The 14,027-nt window shown below is 34.6% G+C and overlaps 1 protein-coding gene and 1 long non-coding RNA gene across 2 annotated transcripts in view; both read left to right on the forward strand.

Moving 5' to 3' along the window:
• The window catches only part of LOC127861711 (uncharacterized), a 57,902-nt gene that overhangs the window by 24,184 nt on the left and 19,691 nt on the right, over window positions 1-14,027 (forward strand). Inside the window, exons 3-5 of the mRNA XM_052400398.1 lie at window positions 4,137-4,322; window positions 11,404-11,652; window positions 12,109-12,296. Coding sequence (XP_052256358.1) covers window positions 4,137-4,322; window positions 11,404-11,652; window positions 12,109-12,296 — 623 coding nt within the window. The remainder of the gene's footprint in view (window positions 1-4,136; window positions 4,323-11,403; window positions 11,653-12,108; window positions 12,297-14,027) is intronic.
• LOC127862635 (uncharacterized) lies at window positions 552-10,862 on the forward strand. Its single transcript, XR_008040713.1, has 3 exons — window positions 552-613; window positions 9,904-9,968; window positions 10,779-10,862. It is a non-coding gene; the product is annotated as an uncharacterized LOC127862635 (long non-coding RNA).

The raw sequence follows: 14,027 nt of genomic DNA on the forward strand, positions 1-14,027 counted from the left end.
GGATAATTTTTTCATTGTTTTGTCCGAAGTGAAACTAATTGATTCATCGTAAATATATAAAATGATGATACATCAAATAGCATAAAATACGTAATATTTGAACGAAATGTACTAGTATTGTACAAAGCACACTTACCATGAAAATTTTACAGTTTGGGCTCATATAACATCTCTTTACAGTGTGTCACTTTAAAATGGTGTTGGCAGATGTCAAAACGATTTGTTGAACATTATGGTTGAGTAGCAAACCATAACAATGGTGATACATGTATGCCCTTGTTTGCAAACAGATACTGAGTCGAGTCTATAAGTAATTATGCTGATTTTACAAAATACGTACATGTGTATGAACAAAGCATGGCCGTGAAGACATGTTAAACAACTGAGTGTATCATAAACCGATAATTGTGTTGAAAAAAAGAATAATTAATTTGTGTCGTTTCATTTTTTTGCATGTTCTGATTTTCTCGGATGTGCAATTTATTAATGCATAGTATTTTATCTCGTTTTAGATGTAGATCGGTACCGCTATGACATCAAAGTCCAAGTCTCTTTCTCGGAAGCTCAAAATAAAAGCGAGATGAATCGAACGTTGGATGATCTAAGACAATCGGTAAGTTAGTACACATTATCCGCACGTTCATTTATGGAGTGTTTCTTCAGCATGTCAAATTAGGCAAGTGTGTGTCTCTTCATTTTATGATAAAAATATATCAGAGATAGATGCAAGTCGCTAAGGTAGTGTTTCCCTCTATTCCGACTATCGTCAAGATAGCAAGACCAAAACAAAATAAGATGGTTAAGTTTATACAAGTGAAATGTCAGCTAGTGGTTTAATGATTTTCTCAATTCGTCGATTTTAACATATAGAAGAAACGACTATTAACCACTTACTTTACGCGGATGACCTAGTACTCATTGCCGAGACTAAGAGTGACCTACAGAGTTTCCTTGATATCTTAGGATCGTGGTGTACCTCCAATAAAATGACTATAAATACAAACAAAAGTAAAATAATGCATTTCCGAAATGAAACTGTTGTGAAAACAAATTATAGATTCACATGTAACAACAATGAACTACAATGTGTTGCTGAATATCGATATCTCGGACTTGTTTTGTAAGACTTTCTAGACTATAGTGTAACGGCCAAGTATGTCGCTAAGTCGGCGACTCGAGCCTTAGGGCTGCTTATATCAAAATTCAAATCACTTGGTGGAATGCCGTATAATATCTATACAAAACTGTTCTATGGGGCAGCAATATAGGGAACCCAGGACTATGCCTCTATCACTGCCGTACATCATAGAGCGTATCATTTCTACCTCGGAGTGGGAAAATATACACCTTACGCGGGAAAAACTGGAGATATAGATTGGCTCCCCCCAAATGCACGGCCTTGGAAGTCGGTCCTAACACACTGGTTCCGGTTAAGTAGTATGGACAATAACCGTATCAACGACGAAGTGTTTAAATGGTCTTACATTAAAAGACACCACAAAAAGATTTTGCACCAAAAGATATGTATGAAAGTACCGCTGGACATCAGTATAATCTATTCGACATCTGAACGCAAATATATTACCAATAACTGTATTGATTATCTATTTAATGACTATAAGGCTGTTTGGTTAAATAATATAAACAGAGAAAAAGCTGCTCATGGCAGAGGAGGAAACAAACTTAGAACATATAAGCTGTTTAAGCAAACACATAACACTGAGGCTTATGTTAAAAATAATATTATACCTAGGTCCCATAGAAGTGCATTTGCTAAATTCCGTTGTGGTGTAGCACCACTTAAAATAGAAACTGGACGATATCAAGAAATTGTACCAAATGAACAATTGTTTTAACTGTATAAACCAAGTGGAAGACGAATATCATGTACTTATGTCATGTAATCTCTATAGAGATATTAGAGAAAAGTTGTTCATAAAAATATTTGAAATAAATCCGGATCTCACTGAGTATAGTGATGATAACAACTTCTGTTACAAACTATCTAATGACGAAATCGTTAAATACAGTGAAAAGCTGGTCAGGATATACTAGACACCAGACAAAATACCTTGTATAGATAGGGAATATTTTGTAAATATGTGATTCTTATTGTACTAGCGTGTTTTGTTTTCTGTCACATTTTAAACAAATGATTTAGGTGTATCTCTCATAACTCATACTGAGTGGTTTTGTACATGTGTCTTTTATTTTTACCATATTTTAATATGTGTATCTGTAATATCGTGTGCGAAAGTGAGACGTAAATAATCTATATGTCTGTATGTCTGTCTGTCTATATTAAACAGTAGCAAAAGTCGTATTCAAAAACTCAAAAATATATGTGAAGGTCTTTAAAAGAAGTCATTTTTTAAATAAATCAGACTGTTTATATGATGAATTTAAGCATATATAGTATTAAACTAATACTAGTATGATATATGAATATAAGATTTTAGAAAATCCTTATTATAGTATGAAGCTCCATTTTAGACTTGTAGGCACGGGCCTTCAATTTTCCCTTAACAAAAATAATAAGGCCGCTAATGCAACGAAGAAAAAGCAAGAAAGGTCAGTGATCATTCGACGTTACACGTTGGTAATAATAGACTATTAATTTATTAACGTAAATTGATGGTATCTCTTATAGTCTTATATATAAGAGGTCAATGTTCTTTAACGAAAGGAATATTTCGGAGGACGGAAACTGGAAACTGGCGATTTGTAAAGGTCTTTGACGTCGTCTTTTGGGTATTAGAAATTTGTAATTAGGGTTAATGCAAGATTATGTTCGCATCATTCATTTCTTCAAATGCCAGACTGAAGAGATTATAACTTGCCGCCACAATATATGTTATATATCCCCGTTATCGTCTAGAAACGAATTGGCACATCTCAATCAGACACTGGTAAATGGGAAGTGTGACAATGACTGACAGAAACGCGTCCAAAAATATGGGGCATGGAACCAATTACTTCATCAAATGTTTGGTTTCCTTTACAACTAAATGCGTGTGTGTTGTTAGCTCGACTATTTACAGATTATTCCAAACTATACAACTCCACAAATGAATGAGTCGGCATTCGGCTAATGCGTAATGCTCTGGTTATGTAAATGTGCAACAGTTATCAACAGGTTTTATTATAAGTCTTCACACATGTGTTTTGGGTCATTTATTTAGATCACCGACCAAGGTCCATGACTCTGACTTTTACTTTATATGAAGTATGCCCCTTTTTTGTTATTTGAAAATTCAAGTTGCCGTTTGCGTACAAATCTTCCATAATTATGTCTTTATGATTTACAAAAGAAATTGAAAGCAAACTTAACATATGTGTTAAATGCCTATACAAAATATCGGTTAAGGTTTTTTCTCAGCATGGAATGTTTCAGAGAATATGTGTAAATCAAATAAATATCTATATTACCGATACAGGCATTTTTGAAGTTTCACACCTGTCCTCGGGATTAACATGGAGGTCACTGACCCGAGCAAATATCTTTGACCTAGTGCAGTGGGCTTTTTCGAAAAACAATTCTTTTATTATTTAGAAAAACAAACAACAGGTTAACGTGTGCTTGAAACCACACTCTTGCTAATTATACATGCAGAGGTTTTATTCAATAACTCAGCGGATATATAGAGATTGTGAAGAAAGGGTATGTATATCAGTTGACAGAGCACTTGAATACAGTGGATACTACAGGCAGTATCAAATTCACAAACGAGGAGGAAGCTGAGGGCAAGATAACATTTCTGGACTCTTTGATTGTGAGAAAGGAGGACGGATCGGTGAAGTTATTTGTTTACAGGAAACCTACCCATACAGATCAATATCTGCAATTCGACTCCCACCATCCGTTATCTCACAAATTGAGTGTGGTAAGAACTCTAGTCGACATATGTTTACTATAGTGACGGATAAAGAGGATCAGAAAAAGGAACTTGACCACATTAGGGGAGCTTTGAAAGTGTGTGGATAACGACAATGGACAATAAACAAAGTGGTTAAAGACACGGAAACGAAGTTATTAGAAAAGCAAGAGGGGAAGGGTAAAAGGAGGAAAGAAAGGGATAAAACCAAGAATAAGTCGAAGGGTATGGTAGTCATTCCCTATGTGAAAAATGTATCAGAGGCGCTGGCGCGAGTCTACAGAAAGCACAACATAAGTGTACGAATGCGACGACACAGTACTCTCAGACGCTTTCTCGTACATCCTAAGGACAAGACGCTGACAGAAGAGGTGTGTGGCTGTGTATACAAGATCCCGTGCAAGAATTGTGAAACTGTGTACATAGATGAAACAGGTCGCAAACTTGGTACTCGGATGAATGAGCAAAAACAAGATGCCAAAAAACAGCCCACAAGTTTTCACGCGGTCAGGAAGGAGAGAATCAGAAGCAACAGAACACTCTAGTGCAGTTACAAACCATATAGCTAGGCACAACCATGTCAATGACTGGGAGGGGGTGAAAGTGATTGATAGGGAAAACAAAACCGCACTCAGAAAACTTAGGGTATCGGTTTCGATAGCTAAGGAGAGACGGGTTATGAACAGGGACGAGGGGGGCTACCAACTGTGCCCCATCTACAGGTCTTTGTTTACTGCTGGGAACCATTCCGGCAGTAACTCCCCCCCCTGTGACGTGCATTTCCACTAAGTCACAGTCTGATGAAGATTTAAAATGGTGGATCGAAACTGTCACGGTATGTGAGAATTTCTTGGAATGTAAATAGAAACTGTTAAATAATCAGCGGATATATTTGTGTAGGTGGATTTCTTTATTATCAATGTTATAGATATAGTCCTTATTACTTATCGTAGAGAAACGTTTACGCTAAAAAATCATCCGTTGGGATGGAGTTGGTTTTATAATTGTGTTTGAAGTTTGCTTACATGCAGACATACTGTAACATTACATTTAATGAAAATTGAATCCAAGGAACTGTTGCTGATAATATATTAACAGTTTGCAATCGATAACTAAAGTTTGGATTGTTCATCAAGTTTTCCCGTAAGTAGTTTACCTGCAGACGCAAGTAAGGATTGCATTTCGGACTAGTTTGATCAATGTCTATATATTAAAACATAGAAACAATTTCAGTTAAGATGGAAGTATTCGGATGCATAATAACACCAAATCACTGACCCATACCAACGACATGTGTCTTATACATGACATTGTCAACAAATGCAATCATAAGTTCATGTAAGACGTCGCTTTATAAAATGTTATCAAATAAATGGTTATTATAATCATGGACTCAGATCAACAATTCTAAGTTTACGGCAAACCGGTCCTCAGAGACACTGTGTGACTGTCTCCGAAGCCTTCTACAGTTTGGCCTATATATGGGTTGAAGTCAAGATCCCCGATCTAATACCTTAAGTAGAAGATTCTTGGAAACTCGATTGACATCAAGTAGATACACATGATAGCATGATGAAACTCTAAACTAGCGTGTATTATCAGAAGAGAAATCATTATTACCATTTGCTCTTCGGGACCATCCATGATAGGAAATAAGAACACAGTTGGAAACATTATTTCAGTATACTTGATAAATTTCTAATAAGTTTATTTGCATAAAGGAGTGTATAGTTAAACGTATTTAATTTATATTTTATTGTAGACGTTACACGAAATAAATGTTATAATCAAAGACAAAATAACTACAAATGTTATCATATAAACAATACTATTAGAGTGTGCATGCGTATCGTATAGATTCAAAAATTGAATCAACAGACAAAACATAAATGTATACTTGTCTAGTTTTATTTTAACCTTAACGTAACCATAATCAAATAATTGAAAAAAAATGTAAACATACAACACAAAAGTATCTAACAATATCAATTTAAATGTACAGGACTTGGTACTTTAATTGGGTACGTGACGTAACCAGACGAGTTTTACGCCAAACGATAGTTTTATTCATATTTGCCGCAATAAGTATATTTAACGGATGGACCTTAATCCTCAAAAGCCTGAGGTTGTACTGCGTATGAGCCACTTGATCTATTTTTATACTGTTTGCACGAATTAAAATCTTGTTCAACGTCCCTAAATGAACGCTTTATACATATTAATCGTATTCAAAAGATACTTGTATATGCACCTGCGTAAAGTAGCAGGTTTGAAAAGCCGATTAGTTCGTAAGGCAAACTATTAACCAATGAAATAACACAGCATACCGTTGACCGCTGCGATACGCGAAAAATGTCGCTGCAAACAACCGCGGCATTATTTTAATTACTGACTATTAAAACTTCATGCATGTTTTGTGTTTTTTTACATGGTATTAGTTGTTAATAATATAAACTAAATAATAATGAAAACCTCGATGTTAGCGCGGATCGCCGCGATACGTGTGGCCTGCCGCGATGTCCATCTCAACCCGCAGTGTTGCTTTACCGCGGCTGTTCGCAAGCGTCATGATACATCTTTCCTAACCCCTTCCCCACCGTTCAAACTGCCTTTTTGAGAAAAAACACCGCACTACTAAGCGTTTGTCTGTGTCGCCGATGCGGAATGTGAAATACTAGCTTCCACCTTGTGATTCGAAATAAATCAAATACACTTTTAAATCATTCTACTGACGATATCAAATTGTGCGGATATTCTTTAAAATTATAAACCCATTTATGCGGAAGAACGACAACGATTTGTAAACCGATGAAATAAGAAAACTATTTTTTTTAACGCGATTTGCTTGTTCGAAGGCATTTAACGTATATATCCAATTCTCACATCGTATGCATAGTCTAGTAAAGTGAGAAATTCCATATACAATATATGGCAATACGTTAACACACTATTTAAATGCTTACCTTTTCAGCCAACGGATTGGAATGACCAATGCAAAGCATTTTTCGTTTAAACCAGGATAAATACAAGATAAACCTCATAGTTTTCGAAATACGAATACTTAAGTATTCTTTTAATTTGTGCAGGCTAAATAAACCTCATTCAAGCCACTTACGTCGATATTAATGTCAGTTTTAACATTGTCCGAAGCGCATTTACCTTTCACAAAATCGGTGAATATGGTAATTCTTTTAGGGCTTAGCTATGATTGGAATCATATTATAAATGCAATATATGATTTCTTCAATAAAATAATGATTTATTTATCGACCTTTGAAATAAACACGAACGTACACTTTTTTTTCGAGTGAATAAACGCAACTCAAATGTTAAAGCACTTCCTAGAGGTTTTTAAACATGATGGACTTTTTGATTTTCATTTGTAATGATGATGTCATTCCAAAGTCAAGGAAAATATATGACCTAATAGCGTATTGTACCTTTTTATGTTTCCTATAGGTGACATAAAGGTTATATATGCGTAACACTCTGTGCATTGGAAGAATTGATTCGCGAACGCCGTATTGTTCCACAGATTGGTCGGTCGCCACTAAAAACAACTTGAAGCCTAGATTCTTCGAACAACACATGCGTGACCCTTAAGAAAATTGACATTAACTCACATATGCATACATATGTACCTGGAATATAAGAAAACAATACTACGAAATGTTTTCATCCGCAATCTTAGTATTAGACTATCAAGAAAGCTTGCATTTACATGAATTCGTAAGGAACTTTTGTAATGCCAATGTTGAAAACTATCGCTGCCCTGCAGTGTTTGAGATGTCAAATGTTTATTTTCAAGTGCATATACAATAACAAATTGCTTAAATAAGTGATTTCTTGATAATTTTGAAAGTGTTTTTTCAAATAATATACATGAGTTCACCAGCGGAGCTTCTTAATTAATCCAATCTGTTTTCTTGTTTCTTCAACAAAGTAAATGAAGACCATCAGTGGAGTTCAATGCTCTTTGATCCTTAACACATATTCCCCCCTTTTCGAATCGAGTGTCTGTAGTATTTAAAAAAATGTATAATTTTAAGTGTACATAAACTTAGTGTTGAAATTAACATTACATTAAGATAATGTCATATTTCTACATTTACGGAGAAAAAAAAAACTTATGACAAGTGCCCTTTGCTGTGGTTGTAGAACATTTCAAAGTAGGCTTTTTTTTACTACTTTAATCATATGATCAAGATGTCTCTGGAACGGTCACTATCATTACAATAATTTGGCTTTGACATATTTTGAGATACTGTAAAATGTTTTCGCTTTGAGATGCTCCAGTACAATTATTATAGTATTGAACTGCGCGCAGGTGATGCTTTGCTTGAAAAGACTAACGACACAACCCCCAAAATAGTGTAGAATATAACAAAAGTGTTCACAGTACAGTATATATGTTATCTATGATTCGTTATGGCTCAACATTCTTATATAATTTATATGCGTGAATATGTTTTTCGTGTTCTACTTGAGTAACCACAAACATAATGCCCATTTAAGGACGGATCATATTGCTAATATGTTTGATAGTATGTTCTTGCTAAAAGAAAGAACATTAAGTGGTATTATGAATTATTGTCCACGTATACTTGACATGATATCGTCGCGTTTTATTAATTTTATTTTACATTGCTATTATGTTATATCCAACATAATTATTATTGTATTATTCAGAGCTTAGTAGGGTCTTACTTATAAATCGCAAGGAAGTAAATCCGCCCGAAATCATTCTCAAACAATACTAGTATCAACACCTCCCCCGGAAACCCGATATGAACTGTCTGTCATCGAGAATTAATTTGTACTCTTACGCGCTATTAGTTTGCAGAAAATTAGAATTTGCAAGAATGTTAGGTATTTATAGTTAGCACTCCCAATGCGTTTAAAAAAATCTATGCATTCGTTATGACAAAATTACATTATAACCCATGCAGGGCTTCAATAATAATACACCAAATTAAAATAGGAGCAGCAAAAAGTGAACATATGTTGTTGATGTTGTTTTGCATTCTGGATATTTTTGTAGTGGACACACATTTTACACCAACATGCTATGAAATAAAAGAAGACTGCTAGAGTATCAGTTCCGATTTCAATGATACAATTCCTTCCTTGTTGAACACATAAGTAAAAATGATATGCAACCGGAATAAAGTTAAGCATGCTATATCATGATTACACACTTATATTTGTGTTAACAATAGACCAAATGATGATATCCTGCAAATACTGTTTGGATGTCTACATGTACATCGTTTTACACTTATCATGCGATAATGTATTTTCTATATAAAACTGAGCCAAGTGTTAATCATTGGTCACATTTCATTCATTAGTATATATGTATTCTTCATGTATTGTTGTCTTGTGTCTAATTGTGGTACTGTGTTTATTTCATTTTACGAAGAACCTCTGAAAGGTTATCTAAGTCTGACACAACTGAAGTTTTACTTTGGTTATAATATCATATTATATTAGTGAAAAGTCTTCATTGAATTCAATTACATTATTTAACACATGTGCAATAATATGGAAAACTGTGGGCTTTGACGGATTCTTCGCATAATTAAATAGTGTATCATACAGTTTTTCTCATTTGTGATATAATGCAATTAACAAGTAGAGTGTCCCATAAATCTTTATAATGTAGGACGTAAATCCTATTAATGAGCTTTTTATTATGAAAAAACGTCCCTTAAGATGTTATTTTATTGCGTCAGTAGGAGATTTATTGTTCGGAGATGGCGTTTTGTGGATGGCGTATGTACCACACCATATGAAGTGTAGTATACAAATAACTACTTTTGAAATTGGACAATAATATTCTAGAAGAATATAAGGTCAGTGGTTGAGTAAGTATGTGCAGACATTTTAGCAGACATTTTTAATTTTATGCAACAAAATATATCCGTTTGCGCAGCCTGACTGTGTGCTAGAATCAATGCCCTCTTAAAATAAATCACAGGTTGTGAAAGGTACATGTACATACGTTTTTGTTGTTAATTTATTTCAGTTATCGACGTCACTGATTTCAAGTGGGTTAAGTTCCTTAACTAAACTAAGGATACATGACTTCATGTAAGTGGATAGTTGTGTAATTGTCCTTATACCAAAAATACGATTTTATTCATTGCATAAGATTCATAAAAAAGTGTTCCTGTTGGCTAATGCTATTCAAGTTTAGTCTTTTCATCGTATGATAAAACTCGTTTGTAACTTTTGTTGTATTAATTTCAGAAATAAAATCCAGAATTATATTCATAAAAGTAAGGGCTGCCGATGCGTGTTCTAGCACTTATTTGTTGTAAAGTTTATTAGTAAGTTTAGTTTTAAAATGAAGTGTTATCCAAAGAGAGCGTATATGTATCAACTATATAAAAATATCAATACAGAAGACAATCATCACAGTCCAAAGTGCATGGTTTGAGAGCGTCGGATTGCATGCTATTGATACTGTACTGACACACCGTTTTTATAATTTCACCGTTATTGTCAAACTCATAGACTATCAAATGAATTACCTTCATGTAATTAATTTGCTTTATAAACTGTATTATTTTCAAAGATCGATATTGTTGAGGCAAAGTACGGTGCAGAAAATAACGATTCCCAGCTCTGAAGGTGTCTAAAAATTAAATTTGGTGTCAGTTCAATAAAAACGCTTTTTGTAAAAGAAATTGCAGGATTTGAATGAAACTTCAAATATCATAAGCACGGGTTGGTTAATTCTTACAAATTGATGGATTGTGTTACCGTCATAAAAAGATATATAATTGTTAACCATTCAGAAACTCGGTTTTAAATTTTACTTACTCTGCAACGTGTATATAATTTAACGCAAAATGCCTGGTCACAAGTAAATGTATGTGTCGTTCATTTTTCATTTAGCTTCGATGTATTGGTCAGCCACCTACATTTTTCTTTCTACATCGTCGTGACTGAAGACGTTCAAGTCCCTGGCGCCATCAAGGCACTCATAGGTACCGTTGACGTCGCGGGCATTGAGTTCGCACACACGGATACCAAGATCGAACGAAACCATGGTAACTTGTGTCTGTTTGCAAAGCTTTAGTTACCAAGTCAGTATCTATTTGTTTCAGTTATTAACTGAAAATATGTATCAATTATAAGAACAAATACGTGTTACACATTAATAGCCGATATTATCATGAGGTTTATACGTTACAGGTAATATAATAATCATTTAAAATCAAAATCAAGTCGATACTTACATGATAGGGCAAAGGATAAAAAGCATATGTAGTAAAACTTCTCTATGTAACAATGTTTAATTCCAAGTTTTTTGCGGAAATTCTAATTGCTTTTGTAAGAAACCATTAATGTATGTTTCTGCGGAACTGCTAAAATAAATACACATTTACAGACGTTGGTTTAATGGATATATCAATTGTTAATACGGTAGTATTTTTTTAAGTGCATAGAAATAATGAACTTATAATATGCTTGACATAAAAAGGTTTTGATATTTTCCGTTTTATTTCTCACAACGCAGAATTGTATATCAGTGAGTTCGTCAATACGGACAACTCGAATAAACACATGACACTTCGGGGGAAGATGCTCACCTTGGTTTGTGCGGCCAAAGGGTCCAATGGTATCAGGTTCGAGTGGTACAAGGACGATGCGCGCTTGGACACGAGCTTGACATTGCGTAATGCCTGGGAAACTGTGATTCAGGACCAGGTGCATAACCTGCATCTGGCAAATCTTAACCTGGATGTAGTTTTCCCTATTGATCAGGGTAATTTGCTAATTAATGGATAAATGCCCTCTTTCAGCCGACGAAAAGATGGGACTCAGTATTCTTAAGCTAGGAAAAAATTGTTACATCGCGGAATTTAATTTGTTCACATATTTTATATTATATATATATTTATATGTGGTATAATAATGATTTTTATCAATGCCACTCGTGAATTGATTTTTCTTTTTCTATCGAGCACTTTTGTCATCATCTGTTTTTTGTGTGTAATTGATTGGTTACTTATAGCTCATATGCATTTTCTGTCGATGGATTTACGACATTACGACATTTTTTTAAATATTTTTCGGCACATAAACGTGATCATCTCGCTAATATATGTGGGTTTTTTTGCGTTGCCTCGCTTGTTAATTGATTTTATGTAGATCTAATCTTATAATTGTAGTTACTATAATTATTATATTGTATCAAAAGGTTGAATGTTTATTTTCGCAGGCGTTTTTACGTGCAAAGCAATAGATTTTGATGAAGTTCAAACGAAGACGTTAAAGGTCACAGTAAACAATTACCCTCAGGTCCAGCTGGATCCTATGTCCATTAGTGTCCAGCATGGGGAGGCGTTGACCATATATTGCATGTCTCCCGACGACAGTTGGCTGCTGTTTAAGTACGAATGGTACAAGGTATGCACATTTACCTTATCATGAAATTATAACAATGATAAGTATTTTATAATACAGGCTTGGCGAAATTGCCGGTCCGCCGGTCCTGACCGGCAGATTTTCATTTGGTCCGGCAGGATTAACAAGAATGCCGGTCCTGGCGACCGGCAAAATGTGAAATGACTACAAACAAATCTTTTTTTTTCAAAGTTGAAAATTCGAAGAGCAAACCCCTTACTACATCATGAAAATGAAATCGCTCATTGTTTTGATGTTTGCAAAAGGTTTGTTACGTACAATTAGCAAATCCAATTGGTTACACAACACCTACTTCAAACTCAGTCGAAAAATCGGCAACTGCCTTCTAACAAAAAAGATCTTGATAGCTTTGACATATTTTTCGAGTAGATAAGGACATTAAAATATCATAAAATATAAAAATTCTTTATGAAGCATGGCTTTTAAAAAGGTTGTTTATTAAGTATAAACAATGTTCTAGTGATAACACAACCATTTGCAAACGCCATTTTTCAGAAGTGTAAAGAGTACAGTGCATTATGGGGCAGAGCTTTCATTGGACGAGCGAATTTAAATTTAGATTGAATGCAATACGTTACATGTACAAAGAACTGTTATATTGCATCATACACAGTGTCATGTAAAAATCGTGCTTCCCGGGGACTTTCTGATACCAGGCAAAAATGAAAATGAATCTCTGTTAACAATTACATTGCGTTAGCATGTAAATGAATCCTCTTGATTATTTAATTAATTTCTCGTACACGTTCTGAAAAAGTAATGCCTTTATACTAAAATGATAATTAAATGTCAGGAAACTTGTTTTATACTGTGCGCAGTATATTTAACAGCCGGTCTGCTCCGAACTGCAATTTCATCAAAGTACATGCAATAATGTTTTAATCGTTTTGAATAATTATAATTTGATAATTATTCGGCTTGCACTTACGTTATTGAAATTAGCGCACCGAACCGCTGATAGGGAATACATTGTGCATGTAATAAACACTGACACGCGAATTTTTCGCACCTATATTGACATTACACAACATATTAACACCAATTAGCTGCCGGTGTCGCTTAGCCTCTAAGCGATTAAAATCGGTTTAAGGGACGGTTGAATAAAACGATCAAGATGTGATCGCTGCCATCTTTGAATTTTCTAGTTGTTTTTTCGGTCCGGCTCAATTTTGTCCGGACCGGCACATTTTCTGAAATGCCTGTCCGGATGACCGGCAGCTTTTTTCCACTTTCGCCAAGCCTGTAATATGCTTTTTGATAGAATTTATAAGGAACTTTACATAGCTGTGCTCTCCGATGGGTTTCATTTCAAATGTATTGATTGCGTTACGGTGAATTTCAAGTGCTCTCTGGGCGAGTGGAATACCATTTCACTCAATCAACGAGTGCGTTAAAACGCGTCGAAACCCATAAACCATGAATTATTTCAATTTTATTATATCTTTGTCTACGATAACTATCCACACCCTTACAACTCTTCCACTTATGTTGTATACATGCTTAACATACCGAAAGAATAATATTTAACTACGCAAATATTTTCTTGGCGGCGTGACGTTATTGTGTGGTGAACATTAAACCGCCCTTCGAAGTACGTTTTTCAGCCGTTTAGAAAGGCATCAGAAACACGTTTAAATAGAAATAGGGAATCTTCGTCAGAGCGTGTTTTAATGTTGTTGAAATACTCCAGTATTTGATTCGGATTATAAATTG

This window comes from Dreissena polymorpha, chromosome 16 (genome assembly GCF_020536995.1).
Source record: "Dreissena polymorpha isolate Duluth1 chromosome 16, UMN_Dpol_1.0, whole genome shotgun sequence".
NCBI lineage: Eukaryota > Metazoa > Mollusca > Bivalvia > Myida > Dreissenidae > Dreissena > Dreissena polymorpha.